We start from the raw sequence: 17929 nt of genomic DNA, 5'->3' as shown, positions 1-17929 counted from the left end.
TAGTCACTTTAAATAATGCCACTTTAATAATGTTTACATATCCTACATTACTCATGTAGTCGTTGTGAATTTGTTAGATTACTTGTTAGATATTACTGCACTGTCGGACTAGAAGCACAAGCATTTCGCTACACTCGCATTAACATCTGCTAACCATGTATGTGACCAATACAATTTGATTTGATTTGGTACTGTATATACGTGTGTGTGTTTGGGGGGGTACCTCTGATGAGTGGAATCGGGTCTGTCTCGACCATGAGGAAGGACAACAGCTGCAGGATGACACCCTTTGATGGGGGGATGTTGTCCTTGAAGCACACAGTAGTGACGAGGTTTATGAAAAACGCACTGCAACTCTGTCTGAACTGGCCATTTAGGGTGATGGAAGCTCTGCAAAACCATAGGAGACAGATTAGACACTCACTAAGAAAGTACTGTCGCGGTATCCATAGTCAAAACTGTAAAACACACCCACCGTACGTCTTCAGACACTTTCACCTCAAAGTCATCTGGGAGTTCCTGTTTGCACATGGGGCAGTACATCTGGCCCACGTTGACACGTCTTCTGACACAGGTCAGACAGAAAATATGGTGACAGGGCAGGTCCACGGGGTCCTCTGGTTCCCCCATACACACAGGGCACTGGAGATCAAACCTAAATGAAACAACATATGGTAATACCATCAAATTCTGTATATCCCTTACAGAAAAACCACATGATTTCACATGTGGAAAATCTAACTTCAAATGTTTTTGGAACACTTTAAATGTGTTCACATGTAAAATTCATGTGTTCTTTCCGTAAGGGACAGCTTATCAGCGACAGCAAATAACATAGAAAAATTATATGAATAACATTTACAACAAAATAAAGAAACCAATTGCGCCTTACTTGCAAATAAGATCACTTGCTCCTTTCTTGCATGACTTCAGTATTTTAATGACGGCTGCAAAGGGTTCCTCAGATTTGACGTCTGAATGTTTTGACAGAATCTGTCATACAAGATACAAATAGCAGTCCAATAAATGAAGTAGCCCTTTCCTGCAGTCTAATAACCTAGTGGCCTCATGGGTGGAATGTTATCCATATTTTTCATAATGAATAAACTTTTTTTTAAATAAACGCCCGGAAATCAGGTGTTTCTATGATAAACAGCTTTGTTATATTTCAGTCTTCTGTGATGTATATAAAGAGTAAAATTGGGATTCAAACTCAACATTGAATACATCTGAACTTTCTTTAAGCCCATAACCATGAGTGTGAGGTGTATACATTTCAACTCTATATCTGACATGGTACAGGTGTATTTGTTTTGTAAGCCCATGACCAGTAGATTTGTTTAAGTCTACCAATAAACATTCTGTGTGAGCCTGATTTAGCCCACAAGTTAAATAAGCACAATGTTTAGTGACCGTCCAAAAATTATATTTGGATAGAACTGTTTACAAAGCTCAAGATCACATAGGGCAAATATGGGATGAAAATAAGAAAAAACTTAGAGTACAAATGCGAAAATGGTGATATAGAATATCGTTCTGTAGCATGTTAAGTTAGTCAAAACAAAATATACTAGATAAACTTACTTTGCCTAAGGTACGAGTGTGTTCAAGGACCAGAGGCTTGAGCTCCCTCTCCTCAAACTCAAAGCCTAGCAGCATGTGTTCCACAAACAGAGAGAGGATGCAGATGTGGTTCCAATTATTACTGGAAACAGAAACAAGGACAAATCGTTATTAATTCTGGGGGTATTAGACATATCTGGGATAAGTACAATTACATTGTATTAAAAGTTTATCATACAGAAAACCTAAAATATTTTTCTTAAAAGTCTACATCAAAAAGAAAGGTCAAAGATGCAACCTATTGGCCAAACTCACAAATGAATACAGGTATTCATATACAGTGCCTTCAGAAAGTATTCATACCCCTTGACTTATTCCACATTTTGTTCTGTTACAGCCTGAATTCAAAATTGATTAAATATTATTTTTTTCCCCTCATCTACACACAGTACACCATAATGACTTAAATATACTTTTTTTTTTTCTTGAAAATGAAATACAGAAATATCTAATTTACATAAGTATTCACACCCCTGAGATCATACATGTTAGAATCACCTTTGGCAGCAATTACAGCTGTGAGTGTTTCTGGCTAAGTCTCTTTGCACACCTAGATCGCACAATATTTACACAATATACATTTTAAAAGTCATCAATCTCTGTCAAGTTGGTTGGTTGTTGATCATTGCTAGACCGCCATTTTCAAGTCTTGCCGTAGATTTTCAGCTGATTTAAGTCCCAACTGTAACTTGGCCACTCAGGAACATTCACTGTCTTCTTAGTAAGCAACTCCAGTGTATATTTGGCCTTGTGTTTTAAGTTATTGTCCTGCTGAAAGGTGAATTCATCTCCCAGTGTCTTGTGGAAAGCAGACTGAACCAGGTTTCCCTCTAGGATTTTGCCTGTGCTTATCACTATTCCATTTATTTTTATCCTAAAGAACTCCTCAGTCCTTAACCATTTCAAGCATACCCATAACATGATGCAGCCACCACCATGCTTGAACATATTAAGATAGGTTCTCAGTGATGTGCTTTGTTGGATTTGCCCCAAACATAACGCATTGTATTCAGGACATAAAGTTAATTTCTTTGCCAATTGTTTTGAAGTTTTACTTTGTGCCTTATTGAAAACAGGATGCATGTTTGGAATATTTGTATTTTGTACAGGCTTCCTTATTTTCACTCTGTCAATCGTGATAGAATAATTATGTATTTGCATGATTTATTTGATATTAATTGTTAATAATTAATATGTAACTAATTGTAAGACATTTCTGTCCTACAAATGCTGTGTTTTTATGGTCTCCACTCTAGTTCCCTGCAGCTAATCTGGGCGCATGGTCACTAGAGATGGCAAATGAGTTAACGACTGCATTGCATAGACAAGAATGTGTTTTACTAGGGATAGCTTAGGAGTAGAACAATCCCTCATTGTCTCAAAATCATCCTATATTGAGTTAACGACTGCATTGCATAGACAAGAATGTGTTTTACTAGGGATAGTTTAGGAGTAGAACAATCCCTCATTGTCTCAAAATCATCCTTGCAACTGGGAAACTAAGCCAGGGTGGAGTTAAGACAACAACCCCCTGCAGATAACGACCGGATGAACCCAGAGTGGCTTATGATGCCTCTTGATCTGAATGGGAGGGGTGGGACCAGCCATGACTAAGCCTTCTTAGTGTCGGCTATATAAAAAACCCTTTCTGTAAAGGTTAGGCTGCTCGGCCCAACAGTCAAGAGTGTTGGTTTGACTAGTTTCATTATGGCAATAATTAATCTATATTAAATAAAGATGATTGTTTGAAGAAATGACAAAGTCTCTCTCAGTATGAATTTCCACGACACATTTAGGTTAGTATTGTGGAGTAACTACAATGTTGTTGATCCATCCTCAGTTTTCTCCTATCACAGCCATTAAACTCTGTAACTGTTTTAAAGTCACCATTGGCCTCATGGTGAAATCCCTGAGCGGTTTCCTTTTACTCTGGCAACTGAGTTAGGAAGGCCGCTTGTATCTTTGTTGTGGCTGGTTGTATTGATACACCAACGAAAGCCTAATTAATAACTTCACAATCCCCAAAGGGACATTTAATTTCTGCTTTAAAAAAAAATCCATCTACCAATAGGTTCCCTTCTTTGTGAGGCATGGGAGACCTCCCTGGTCTTTATGGTTGAATCTGTGTTTGATATTCACTGCTCGATTGAGGGATCTTACAGATAATTGTATGTGTGGGGTACAGAGATGAGGAAGTCATTCAAAAATCATGTTAAACACTATTATTGCACACAGAGTGAGTCCATGTAACTTATTATGTGACTAATAATTACTCCTGAACTTATGTAGGCTTGCCATAATGAAGGAGTTGAATAGTTATTGGCTCAAGACATTTCAGCTATTCATTTTAAATTAACTTCTAAAAACATAATTCCACTTTGACATTATGGGGTATTGTGTGTAGGCCAGTGACACAAAATCTCAATTTAATCCATTTTAAATTCAGGCTGTAACACAACAAAATGTCAAGGGGTGGGAATCATTTCTGAAGGCACTGTAACTGCTGCTGCTCGTTTTTTGAATATCATGTGTTCTTGCGTTATTGCATCAAAAATGTTTTTCTTCAGAATTGTATAATAAAATAAAAAGTCTACCTTCAAAAAGTCTAATGTTTGGCTCTCTCTAGTCTTTCAAATGGCCATTTCTCTCACCGGATGTAGTTAAACATTTCCTGGCTCCTCTCTCCATACTGCCTCAGGCTTCCCTGGGAGCACACCAGCTCCATAGACCCCTGCAGTCTTTTCACCTGCGTCAGCCAGTCTTGGCACTGGGTATTAGAGTCCAACGCAGGAGGCCCCAGCTGCTCAACACAGGCAACTGCTGCGTACATGTCCAGAACCTGTTGGTAGAGTGAGGCAGAGAAATGGTTATTAAAGCAATAACACAAGAGCAGGTCTGGCACAACGTGATGCGGTCGATCATTAGGAACAAGCCACAGGCGGACTGATCACAACGTGATGCGGTCGATCACTAGGAACAAGCCACAGGCGGACTGATCACAATGTGATGCGGTCGATCACTAGGAACAAGCCACAGGCGGACTGATCACAACGTGATGCGGTCGATCACTAGGAACAAGCCACAGGCGGACTGATCACAACGTGATGCGGTCGATCATTAGGAACAAGCCACAGGCGGACTGATCACAACGTGATGCGGTCGATCACTAGGAACAAGCCACAGGCGGACTGATCACAACGTGATGCGGTCGATCACTAGGAACAAGCCACAGGCGGACTGATCACAACGTGATGCGGTCGATCACTAGGAACAAGCCACAGGCGGACAACGTGATGCGGTCGATCACAAGGAACAAGCCACAGGCGGACTGATCACAAAGTGATAAAGTGCTCAATAACAACACGACTGGAACACACTTTTGACCAATCAGATTGCTTGGCCGGAACAAACCATTTCATAATATGACATTTCTAGTAGCATGTAGGAAGCCTCCTTTCAATACACTGGTAAAAGTTCAACTACTATCATGCACTCATAAACACAAACACTTTGCCCCTAAACACGGATTTCACATTACTAAATGTAGCAGTGTGTGGAAAATCAATGAACCTACCATCACTGGGCTATCCTTCACTTGTGGGTTTCGCTGCAAGTGAAGGGCCACCTGTGGCTGCAGGGACATCATCCTGGACAGGTTCTGAAGGCGGGTGCGGTACATGTGGTAGGCCGAGTGGATCAGGGGTATGGATGGAATCTCTTCACTTGGAGCTTTTCGTCGCCTCTGGAGCTCATTCACACAGCTGTTCAGGGCGTCACACAGAAGCTGGGAAGAGTGTTACATATTCATTAAGATTACCTAATTGATGTGTAGGCATAGTATATCAAATCTGACTATAAATATGAATTAACCATTCCTAAATGGAGGCTAATACTGTGTTTAGATGGTAGGAGGTAGACAGCAAACCGGATGTCATTGTTTTCTATGAGATAAATGCCGTTGACACTGGCAGTGAACGCCGTCAGCCGCCACTGTAGACAGGAATCTTTTGCCATCTGCCGTAGCATTGCCTTCTACCGGATGTTGATTTGCACTGTTTGTTTACTGAAATCGCAATAGTAATGCATAGCGTCGTGCTGGCTTGCTTTTGCTGTCACTCTCTTATTTGCTTTCTTGTCCTGCTATGCCGACTAATATTGCGTTGTTTTTTTTTTGCATCCCTCGTCTAATTGCAGCATTAGCGCTTTGTTCGATTGACTATCTGTATGAACATGTTGAAGAACTGTGCAATAACTTACCTTTAACTCCCCCGCTGAAGACACTTTCATCGTCATGGCAATGAAATCCTGCAGGTACCTTTGAAAAAATTCCCTCTGCATTTTTTCATTCATCGTAGCCATATACTGACCAAGGGGGATTTTCGGAAAGAATTCCTCGAACTGCCTAGGACTGTGTCCTTCAGAGAAAAATGTTGTGAAGTTTATGCAAGTTCTGCAACTAAAAATACTGTAAGTGATTAGTTATCGGAGTTAAGAAACACACAAACATAGTGAAAACTTTTCTAATGTTTCAGACCATTGTTTAAGCAATAAGGCCCGAGGGGGTTTGTGGTACACACACACACACACACACACACACACACATGCAAATTAAGAACTTTAAGACAAACTTATCATTTGAGTCTCCCTTGGTAAGTTTTGATAACTGCATTTAAGAACAATTTAAATGTATCTTTCAGAAAAAAAAAGAAGGCATTCGAATATTTACTTTCGTACTGCTGAGTTTGCATCATTAGTTCATCCAGGATATCTCTGATCCTCCAGCTGAAGGGCATACTGGAGCGCATGGTCCTCTCAGCTGTGATATGGCTCTGTACCAGAATGGTCTTAGACTCAGAACTGTAGGAATTACACAAATAGAGTGTGATGGACCTCGTGGTAACACAGAAATACTCTGGCTACATCGCACATGAGCAAAACCACCTACTTGGAATCCACTTTGACAAGAGGAATATCAAGCATTTCGTTGTTGCCGAATATCTCCAGCCACAGTTTCTTGACTTCTTCCCCACAGTTGACGTCTAGGAGGAGGTCCAGATTACAGTCCCTGTCGATAACTGAGACCAACTGAGCCAAAACGGGTGTGACCACTGCTTGGATTTTCTTCCACAGAGTTTGTCTGGGGAACACATACAGCATATGGACAGACTAAACTCCTAAACGATGAGAACAAATTATCATTTGAACATGAATGAAATGATGGACTATATGTGAGCTGAGTTAACAGTGCAGTATCATTGATTAACATACGTGAAAGTTCCCCCCTCTTGAAGAGCATTGATGTTGGATGCCTCTGTTAACACCCAGTACTTGGGGGAGGGGATGTTTCTCTCGTGGCTCTCCAGAAGAGAGTGAAGGCGGCTCCTCAGGGTTTTCAGGAACACAGCTTTAGGGCACAATACCGAGACCAAGTATATCAATACATGTAAAAGTAAATTAACTTTGGCTATATTATTGGCTTGCCGTTACGATCTGAGCTAAGTCTGTCTCGGGCCAAAAATGTCTAAACAAAATTCAACACATAGATCTAGAACCCCTCATGTAATAAAATTAATCATGTAATAAAAGTAATAAAAGTTTGTAATAAAAGTTCTAGATCTGGACTTTAACCATTGAAACAGTGCTTGGGTCTTGGAGTTACAGTAAAACACTGGAATACTGTGGGTTAGTTCCTAACCTTTCAGGTCCTCACTATCTTCCATAAGTGTTAGCAGGATCTCCACCCTCCTGGTGCTGAGAGCTCCACTGTCCTCCTGATCTCTGAGCATGCTTACTGCACTCTGCACACAGCTTCGCACTAGATCTGTGACTTCAAACACAGCCTATAACAACAACAACAACATGCTCAGATGAATAACACTCACCCATACCTATAAACTTTATACAAACTTATGCAACATTTAGTACATCCATGTTTTTGATTGCAACATCAAACACCACCATTATACTTACAGAGTGCTCTGGTGCAGGTGGTTGGAAGTCTGTGTCTGTATCGGGTTGCATTGCTTCATCAAAAAAGAAAGTTATATGAAAACTGTTACTTTCAAACAATTATTTTCAGTTATTTCTAATTGAAAATAATTGTTATTAACTATGGCATTAGTGCTAATGAGTGTAAAAGCAATTCAAGTTAATTTACCATAACAGGGCTCTTTCATGTCCTCAAACAGCTGGCTGATGGGTAGGTTTCTCAAGAACTGGACATCTGATACAAACTCTTTGGATCTTCTAAGGTCATCAATGTGAACTGATTTCCAGGGTCCTTTGCAAAAACAAAGTGGATGGAACTTGCTCTTTAACGTTGAAAACATTTCAGAATGGATAACATTTTCTCTGTGGAGTGCGAGGTCATATTATCATATCAGCATTTTATACAACATTTAAATCTCACCTCCATGGAATCCAACATAGGAGGTTCCACCTTCAATTCGAGGCAGTTTGGTAACGAAGTACACAAACACCCTTCCATTGCCACCATTAGCTTTCGGTTTGTTGATTTCATTTATGGATGAATACCTATAGAGATAAAAAACAAAAAAGTTTAAATTAAAAAAAGGACACAAAAAACTACACTATATATATAACAGGATCTTGCAAATCTATCCCACTAGTTAATATCCAATAGTTGTGATGACAAGTCCAAAAAGAAAAGACTCACTTGGCAGATGCAAGAATGTTCATGCTCTGGGAAGCCTCATCATAGTCAGCTTGGATGATGAGGACTTTGTCGGCAGAGGTAGAGTCAAGAAATTGTCTAGAGAGGGAACAAAGTTATTTTCTAATATCTTTCTCAAGAATGATCTACACAGTAACACTAATACAAATGTAAAAAAACAAAGCAGAACTTTTAAAGCAGACCTGATTTCTTTGAGGAAGGAGTGCTCTGTGTCAAACTGTTGCAGTGAGAGCAGCTTGATGTCGCAAAGCTCTGTGATATTCTGGAGCTGTTTTATATCTCCTGCTGTCAATTGCCGGGAAAACGTTGTGACCTTCACAAAGAGCCAAAAGATATGTGAGAAGAATACAAGATGCATTCAATGCAATCCATATTCTTGAAAAGATAAAATAGTCAAGTGAATTACCTCTGTAAAGTGGGCATGGCACCATTCCTCCAGCCGTGTGTGAGATGCAATGAAGTCAGCCAGGGATTTGTGCTTCTGCTCCTCAAAATATATTTGTGTCAGTTTCTCTATCTCAACATCAGACAATTTGGTCCCATCCAGACGAATGACAGAATCTGGAGTGGCACAGTTCAGCATGATGAACTTGGCTTCATCCAGGACTCTTCTTTGAGGGTCAGAAATGTCAGATTCATCTTTCATCTTCTCTGTAACTTGAAGGACTACAGAGGAGCATGTGTCTGAGTGGTAGCCAATGAAGACATCCGTTGGAAGATATCTGTTTGTCTTGGATTGCTGGCTTTTCAAAGAGACAAACACTTTGACCCATTCCTGAAGTTGTTTGACAATCTCCTTCCCTTCATTCTTGAGGACAGTGTTGATGTCCAGGTAGTGCTTTTCCAGTCTGTTTATCAAGGGAATCGGGAACTGTGTGTAGACCACCTCCTTCTCTTCAATGACAATAAGCCTGAAATTTTTGTGAACTCTGCACTTCACACGATGGGTTCCCAATCCAAGATCGACATACTTCTGACCCCCAAGTGAAACATAGTATTGGTTGAGAGCGTCATAGAGACTTTCGTACAGATTCTGAAGGTTCAGAAGCACAACAGTCTGGCCAGTTTCCATGCAGATCTTCACTCTGTTGATATTTCTGCAGATCTGAGTGTACTCTTGATCCTTTGGGAAGCTGGAACCAAAGATGATCTCTGGATGGCTCTGGTCTGAGAAGAATGTCTGCTGGAGAATCTGGAGGGCGGCATAGTTTTTGGTGAGGACAAGAAGGTATCGGCACTCCTCGTCTTGGCAAATTGGAATTATGTTTTGTTTCACTAGATCAATAGTGCTGATCCCATCCAAATCAGGTTTATTCGATTTGCCCCACAGCTGTTTGGTGAATATATACACCGCATCCACATCATCCCTTCCACTGAAGTTCCTCAGGACTGCTTCAATGATTTGGTTCACACCAGGGCTCTGCTTAGAGATCTTGGTGATGGCAAACATCATCTTGACCAGACTGTAGTAATCACGTAAGCCGAAAAACCCTTTGCCTTTCTTGCAAGTCTTCATATATGCTTTGGCAAAGGGTTTGAAGAGGTGCTTAACCTTCTCCAGAATCATCTTGTCAGATGAGCATATGCCTTTCGCACTTTCGAATAGCTCATTCTGGTCTGGGTCACCACGGGACACAAAGAGGCCTCTATTCATCTTAGCAGGGTCCAAGGCCCAATTGGAGATACCAATGAATCCAACCCTCTTATGGGGCAATGGCTCGTCATCAATGCAGCCTTCCTCCAGTAAGGGGTGCAGTGTTTTCAGAGGCATTTTGGGGGAGTCTTCTGCTAATCCGATCTCATCTAGCACAACAACAGAGATGTACTCCTCCAAATTCTTGCTCTCTTGGAAACGGGCACATTGCTTGAATGTGTTGATGATTCCCTCTGGCGTGGAGTGAGGGCTGCACTGGAAGGACACCAGATGAATTTGTTTCAGTCTTTTGTACAGCTCGGAATGTGCAGCTTGGCCCTGCATGGCATCTGCAACCAGAGTTTTGGACAGAGATTTGGAGCTCCCAGGCTTGCCAACTAAAAACAGGGGGATTCGTAGCTCAATGCAGATCACCATCATGAACACATTCTCTTTCAAAGCCTTGTTTCTTGCTATTGTCTCTCCCATTGGGACCCCACTTAGGAGAAGATCCTGCATGAGTGAGATTTCCTGCTTCATATTTTGGGGGAGGACACGGGGAAAGAATTTGCAGATTTCTTTCTGGTACTCACCTTTTGTCTCTAAACAGGCTTGATAACACACACCAACAGCCATCAACAGCGACCAATCAACTGGATCACTAGCAGGTGGGGGTACCTGGTCACACCTGTTCCTCTCCCCCCGGGGTTGTTTCTGGAAGAGTGCCCTTAACTCTTTAGAAAACATTGAGTGGTTCTTGTAGAACCACACAAAAACTTGCATGCAGCGCTCCACATCCCTGAGACTGACAAAGCTGCATTCGTCTTTCCTCTGTCGCATAAATCTCTGCGATGACGACAGTACATCAGTGATCAACTTGATGGATACCCGTTTGATTGAATTTTTTCCCACAACTCTCTGCACAATCTGCTGGATGTACATTTTCTCTGTGTGGTCATTGAGTTGTCCAAAGTCCCACACCAGAGGAATCATGCTCGGGGGCAGCACTTGGACCCTATACACCAGCTGCCGAAGAGGGATTGATCCAAGTCTTTCTTCAGTCTCTTCAGCTCGGACCCTGTAACCCAAACCAGCTTTCTCCAGCCTCTTGATCATCTCATCTGTGTGTTTCCTGTAAGGGTTGCATGCAGCAATGATCTGCAGTCCAGTTTGGTAGCCAAGTTGTTGTCCTTGCACAGTGTTGTCACACAGGATCTCCTTAATGCTGCTTATAGCTTCCGTGGTGTTAGCTTCATCAAGGAAAAGAACAGAATCAAAACCATGTTTCTCCTTATTGGCAACCGCAACAGCCTCTGCCTCGTGCACTTTGGTGTAGATCATGTCAGATGTAGTTCCTCCGTGAACTTTGACCAGTTTCATGTTCTCGGTGGGCGCTCCACTCCTTCTCAACTCACACAGGAACTTGATGAGTCGTGTCTTCCCACAACCAGTCTCCCCCATTATGATGACTGGAATGCCACATCTGAACCTCATATGAATTGCCATCATCTTTAGTATGTTGTCGGTGGTGAGTTCATATGTTTCATCAGGGTCTGTTGGCCACTTGATCCCCAGCACGCTACATAGACGCACAATCTTATCTGCCCGAGAAAGTTGGTCAAAGTCAATGTTAAATGGAACTCTTTGACGTCTGAGGCCATTGTACAGATCTTTGGTCATAATGTTTCTCTTGATCACCACATTTGTTGATGGATTAATGGCATCAACCCCATTCTTCTTGTTCTCCCGTAGGTGAAATCCAATGAAGGTCATGGATGCATGGTCATCATTGAAGAAGATATATGGATGCGGTTCTGATTCCCATCTCTTTCGAATGAGGAACGGGGCTAGATCCCTTTCGTTGAGTCCATTGAGGTCCATCTGCTGCCTCCCATGGCTCTGGTCAGTGATGCAGAGAGATGGAGTGGCAAAGTCCTTGGCCATCAAGATCATGAAGTCAACCACAAAGTTTCTGAATCCCCTAAGAGTGTCTCCAATGAACTGAAAGTTGCAGAAGGCCGATGTCTCACAGTCTAGCAACTGAAGATTGAGGAACCAGGCAAAGTTCCTCAGCTCTGCCCAGGACGGATCACTTATGCCACAGTAGATGAAGAGCATTTGAAGGCACTCTGCATGAGTTCCTTCAACTCTTTGGTAGGTGAAGCTGTCAAGATTCTCACCCCTATGGAACCGTGTTAGATACTGGTATGGTCTTTGAAAGGCCTCACTCCTAAAACACTGGTCATCCATGAGTGGGTCTTCACTTTTCAGCTCTGGATCATCTCCATTTCTCATTTCCAACCACATAACCTCTTTTGGGGGACGGCAGAAGACCTTTGGAAAGACCTCAAAGAGAGAAACGTGTCCCATCGGATCCTAGACAGACAAATACATGCCATATTAAGTATTTTGACAAACCCTACCTACACAACACAAATGGGACGTCTAACACAAAAAGTATATAATAACTAGTTTTACGATATACTACAATTGCTGTGTGAAAACCATGTTAATGCTAGCCGTAGGTGACCGTAAGTAAACAAAGCCAAATATTGGGTTGTAGACTCCACCCCATAGACTATATTCAAAGTAAAGAAAATGTTAAGTGATTTTCATAATTTGGGTGATGTATCCCCTTCAATATCGAGTTATAATTGAATGTTAACACGCTAGCCACTGGTGGTTTGGTAGGGACATTTAACTGTATACATCCAATCGTTTCACATGACATGACAAAATACAAATAGATTGTCACTTACAGGTCTTGAGGCAGATCTGGGCAGTTCATGTGTGGATTGTAGTGTCTCGATGACATACAAGTCCTTGCTGCTGCATTTCCACATTAGCCCATCCGAATCGGCCAGGTAACGCAGGAAGAACAGTTTGAACAGAAATTCATGCAGTCCTTTCTGTACCTGAATAACATAAATAGCAAGCATATAAAGCACCTGAAACAGAAAATATATAAACATTTTCAATATCTTAACAATACCAAGTATCCTTACTGAGGATGTGACATCAAAATGAAAGACTTTGTGTTCCTTCTTCTCTGGTGTGTCAAACAAGGACCGAAGAATGATATGCTCATCAACCTTGGGCTCAATTAAGCGAATGCATTTGTGGAATGTGGTTCCTATTCTCATGGTTCCCTCCAGTTTATCATACAACCTTTGTATGTACAGAGATTTTCCTGCGGATAAATAAAACATTTGATTCAGCTCTTCAAAGATTTAGGTCAAATGTACGGTCATTGAATAATTTATGTTTGAAAACTCATAGTAGTATTGTAAGTATGAATGCATTATTGTTCATGAAATTCAACACGTGAAAATATCAAATAATTTTCGGATTTAAAAAAATCTGTTAAAAAATTATATTCTTTTTTACCAAGATTACAATGGAAAACCAATATCAGACACCATAGGATCATGTAAAGTGACAAAACTCAATAAACTCACCAACTCCAGCCCTCTTGGAAGACACAATCCCAACAAAGTGTCTACCTTTGAACACAGATGCAGCACTGGCCTGGTGTGAGGGGACAGTGTAGTGCCGGGACAGGTATTTCTGTATCCGTCCAGGAGACTCCTGAGGGACAATGTCCCGTTTGAAGTGACTGAAGGCAGAGGGAATGTAGTTGTGCTCTCTTTCTGCGCTGCAGATGATCACCAGCCTATAGCTGCTCCGAAAGCATGAACTCAGTTTCTGAAAGAACTTCTCCACTGCATAGCTCACCTCATAGCTCAACTGGTCTGCGAAGAGCAAGGCATAGATCTTCTCACCCATGTAGCCCGGTGTGAGACATCGTCTGAAGAAAAGCTCCACTTGCTCATATGACGTGGCAGGGGTACACAGGAGAACTTCATCGTAAGTAGGCAGCTGCTCATCATCACTGGTCATATATAAACAGACGCTTGCAGTCAAGATTTTATCTTGTGGGCAGATAATGAGATTAGGTTGCCCAGTGAAGAAGCCTTTGGGGAGCTTTCTAATGACTGTATTCTCACTTGTTTCTAAAAGCTCCTCTTCCTCCTCTTGTTCCTGGCTTGGTTTGTTGGCCAACACCTCTAGCAGACTGCCTAGGCTTCTGATGTCTAAAGAGTACTGGATAATGTTCCTCATGTCTTTCATGTAGGCATCCCAGACCAGATCCAGTTTTCGCAAACCAACAGCCTGGTCTACAACGCTCTGTAGAACATCAATGGCACATTTTCTGTCACTTGCAAAAGAGGAATCTAAGTTTTCCATGTCACTTTTAAGGTTAATAAAAGTCTGACAACTGGTGTCTTCCTCTTGCCCAGCTGTATTCATGGCGTGGTTCTGAAAAGTCATCCAAGACTCCCATACTTCTGACACAGAGCAGTCAGGTTTGATGAAAGAGAGCATCATCAAGACGTTTTCCTCCAATTTATTGTTCAGATTATTTTCGGTCAAAACATTACAAAGGTAGACTATCTGCTCTGCTGTGTAATAGTTGAGGTAATAGTGCTGAGATCTCTGTTTGTCCATGAATCTATTCCAGTCATCCAAACACATCTCTATCTTCCTGCACAGGTCTGTAAGCTGTTTGACTGCATTGCCCTCCACCATGATTTTTCGTAGGATGTTGCCAAGGTTGAAGTCCATTGTGACACCAGTGTCACTTTCCATATTGCAGTGAATCTTGGCCTCCCAAACCCTAAAAAGTGGGTTCCCAGCAGCATAAAGATCTACAAATGCTACAGCTAGCCTCTGGACACTGTCAAAAACCTGAGAAGATAAGATGGCAATTTGGTGTCTAAACATTCAGTTCAGTTTCTGCACATGAAACGTAAGGTTACTTGCATAACCCAGGTTCTCTGATATTATGAGTGAGATATCTCACATGTGGGGTTTCGCTAGGAACACCTACTCTCTGAAGAACCTAGCAAAAGCATCTGACAGGTAGAGGTAGAGTGTGAATCAGGTGAGCCCCTCACCTTCCTTAAAAGGAGCCACTCTCCAGTCCTCTGATTATTCTCAAGCATGTGTTTCTTCCTTGCGCTCTTGCAAGCATGGGAATGTGGTGCGATATATCACTCATAATATCAGAGAACCAGGGTTACGCGAGTAACCTTAAGTTCTCTTTCAATTATTTGTTTCTATATTTGACATCTGGGGATACAGCCAACTCCCATATCGCAAAGACATGCTCTCCGTAGGCCCAACATCAGCAACCCTCAGAGGCCCGAAATCGAGCGAGTACTCACCAAGAAGGTGAGGAAGGGCATCTGTGTATTTGGGTCACATTCCTAATGTGTGATTCGAAATTGAGTTCAGAATCTAAAATAACACCTAGGTGTTTTACCTGGTGTTTTATATTTATAGCCCGTGAGTTAAAATGTGCAATGTGCAATGTAAAATTTGATGTGCTTTACCGGACCCAAAATGGAACCATGTGGAACACCACATGTGTTATGTATCAATTCCTTGCTTTCTGATAATGCTGCCAAGAGGTAACATATGCAAACTGAACAGTACCGGACCCAAAATGGAACCATGTGGAACACCACATGTGTTATGTATTTTCTCTGAGTTATGTTCACCAAGGGTGACAAAAAACTCTTGACCGGTTAAATAGGTCCTAAACCAATTTAGAACTGGACCGGAGAGGCCACCCCACCTCTCCTGTCTGTCCAGAAGGACATCATGGTCAACAGTGTCGAATGCAGCACTTAAATCCAAGGACAGAGAGCTGTTTGGCATCTGTGTTGGCTCTAAGATCATTTACCACATTAATTAAGGCTGTCTCTGCGCTGTGGTGGGCCCGAAAACCAGATTGGAATTTTTCAAAAAGACAGTTGGCACTTTTAAAATCATTTAGCTGTTTGAAAACCAATTTCTCCAGAAGTTTGCTTAAGAATGGAAGGTTGGAAATTGGCCAAAAATGTCCAAGAGCAGAAGAATCTAGATAACTTTTCTTCAGAAGCGGTTTCACCATAGCAGTTTTTAGTACAGTGAGGAAAGTGACTGTGAACAGGGAGTGATTAACAATAGCTTGCACTTCTTCAGATAGGCAACTAAAAACAGTTTTGAAGAAGGTAGTGGGGACAGGATTGAGAAGGCAGGTACTTAAGTTGTGATATCACTTTCCTCACTTTCCTGAGCATGTCTGTGTCAACCAGGGAAAATAAATCCATAGTGCCTTTACGTGGTAGACTAGGGCACATATCATCATACTTCTCATCAGGTCTTGCTTGACTGATACCCAGCCTAATGTTTGTTATCTTATCTCTGAAATAACCGGGGGTAATATTTATCGGGAAGAGCACTCTCAAATCATTCTGAAGTTAGAAACATTTGCCCGTCTGGCCTTTCTAATTGCCTTGTTATATATGCCAAATTGCTCTCTCAGAATATCATAATGGACCTGCAACTTTGAATTTCTCCACTTCCGCTCTGCCTTTCTGCAATTTCCCTTTAATGCATTAGTTTCCTCACTCATCCAAGGGGCTCTCCATTTGGATGTGGCCCTTTTCAACTTTACTGGGTCAATGGTTGCCCTTAATTTGCTATTAAAGTTATCAACTAAATCATCACAAGAGGAGGCAGAATAGGTGTTGGAGTACTGTTCATACACTCAATAAAATCTGTAGCAACTTCTGAGATAGATAGTGTTTTTTAACAATGCGTTCAGTATTACTCTGTGCTATGGGCAACAAGGTAGTAAAAAATACACAGTGGCGATCAGATAAAGCAACATCAACAACAGAGGATATGTCAACACAAAGCCACTTGGTGTCCATAGAGCTCAAAAGATTCATAAATTCAATGGCCTTGGAGTCAAGTCTGTTTGTCAACATGAATATTAAAATCACCCAACACAATGATTGTATCATAGTTCTCAAGGAAAATAGACAATAGTTCAGGGAAATCAGTAAAGAAAGTGGGGCAGTGCTTTAGTGGCCAATAAAGGGTTATTGCCAGCACTGGTGGCTGACATATAAACAGTAGAGCATGATGCTCAAAAGACCCAGAGTCGCCAAATCATGTGTCCTTACAGCTGAGAGCATTAGTAACAATAGAGACTGTCCCTCCACCCTTGCCTCTCATCAGGCTAGCTAAGTTAGCCTCGCAACATGGGCTAACCGAGTCTCAATAGCTAGCCATGAAGCTATCTACCAACATAGATTGAGAAGTAGAAAGGGAATTTCTAAACAAAACAAAACATCTAGAATTGGCTTCCTATTTCGCAACAAAGCATCCTTCACTCATGCTGCCAAACATACCCTTGTAAAACTGACCATCCTACCAATCCTCGACTTTGGCGATGTAATTTACAAAATAGCCTCCAATACCCTACTCAACAAACTGGATGCAGTCTATCACAGTGCAATCCGTTTTGTCACCAAAGCCCCATACACTACCCACCATTGCGACCTGTACGCTCTCGTTGGCTGGCCCTCGCTTCATACTCGTCGCCAAACCCACTGGCTCCATGTCATCTACAAGACCCTGCTAGGTAAAGTCCCCCCTTATCTCAGCTCGCTGGTCACCATAGCATCTCCCACCTGTAGCACACGCTCCAGCAGGTATATCTCTCTAGTCACCCCCAAAACCAATTCTTTCTTTGGCCGCCTCTCTTTCCAGTTCTCTGCTGCCAATGACTGGAACGAACTACAAAAATCTCTGAAACTGGAAACACTTATCTCCCTCACTAGCTTTAAGCACCAACTGTCAGAGCAGCTCACAGATTACTGCACCTGTACATAGCCCACATATAATTTAGCCCTATCAACTACCTCTTTCCCAACTGTATTTAATTTATTTATTTATTTTGCTCCTTTGCACCCCATTATTTTTATTTCTACTTTGCACATTCTTCCATTGCAAAACTACCATTCCAGTGTTTTACTTGCTATATTGTATTTACCTTGCCACCAAGGCCTTTTTTTGCCTTTACCTCCCTTCTCACCTCATTTGCTCACATTGTATATAGACTTGTTTATACTTTATTATTG

The 17929-nt window shown here is 41.7% G+C and overlaps 1 protein-coding gene across 3 annotated transcripts in view; it reads right to left on the bottom strand.

The window, feature by feature from the left end:
- The window catches only part of LOC110528546 (E3 ubiquitin-protein ligase rnf213-alpha), a 60460-nt gene that overhangs the window by 13003 nt on the left and 29528 nt on the right, over positions 1-17929 (bottom strand). For all 3 annotated transcript variants that reach the window (XM_090241938.1, XM_090241939.1, XM_090241940.1), the window contains 20 exons: positions 13409-14699; positions 12956-13140; positions 12710-12865; positions 8724-12326; positions 8500-8630; positions 8300-8395; positions 8033-8157; positions 7781-7903; positions 7594-7646; positions 7319-7463; positions 6892-7027; positions 6569-6760; positions 6350-6480; positions 5881-6038; positions 5198-5407; positions 4275-4462; positions 1585-1705; positions 893-993; positions 476-655; positions 224-390 (listed from right to left, as the gene is read on the bottom strand). In XM_090241938.1, the coding sequence (XP_090098064.1) occupies positions 224-390; positions 476-655; positions 893-993; positions 1585-1705; positions 4275-4462; positions 5198-5407; positions 5881-6038; positions 6350-6480; positions 6569-6760; positions 6892-7027; positions 7319-7463; positions 7594-7646; positions 7781-7903; positions 8033-8157; positions 8300-8395; positions 8500-8630; positions 8724-12326; positions 12710-12865; positions 12956-13140; positions 13409-14699 (7492 nt within the window). The remainder of the gene's footprint in view (positions 1-223; positions 391-475; positions 656-892; positions 994-1584; positions 1706-4274; positions 4463-5197; positions 5408-5880; positions 6039-6349; positions 6481-6568; positions 6761-6891; positions 7028-7318; positions 7464-7593; positions 7647-7780; positions 7904-8032; positions 8158-8299; positions 8396-8499; positions 8631-8723; positions 12327-12709; positions 12866-12955; positions 13141-13408; positions 14700-17929) is intronic.

The sequence above is a fragment of the Oncorhynchus mykiss genome, chromosome 7 (assembly GCF_057628025.1).
Source record: "Oncorhynchus mykiss isolate SJ-2025 chromosome 7, ASM5762802v1, whole genome shotgun sequence".
In the NCBI taxonomy this organism is placed as follows: domain Eukaryota; kingdom Metazoa; phylum Chordata; class Actinopteri; order Salmoniformes; family Salmonidae; genus Oncorhynchus; species Oncorhynchus mykiss.
Note: the sequence above shows the minus strand (reverse complement) of the source record. Positions and strands in the feature narration are given on the sequence as shown.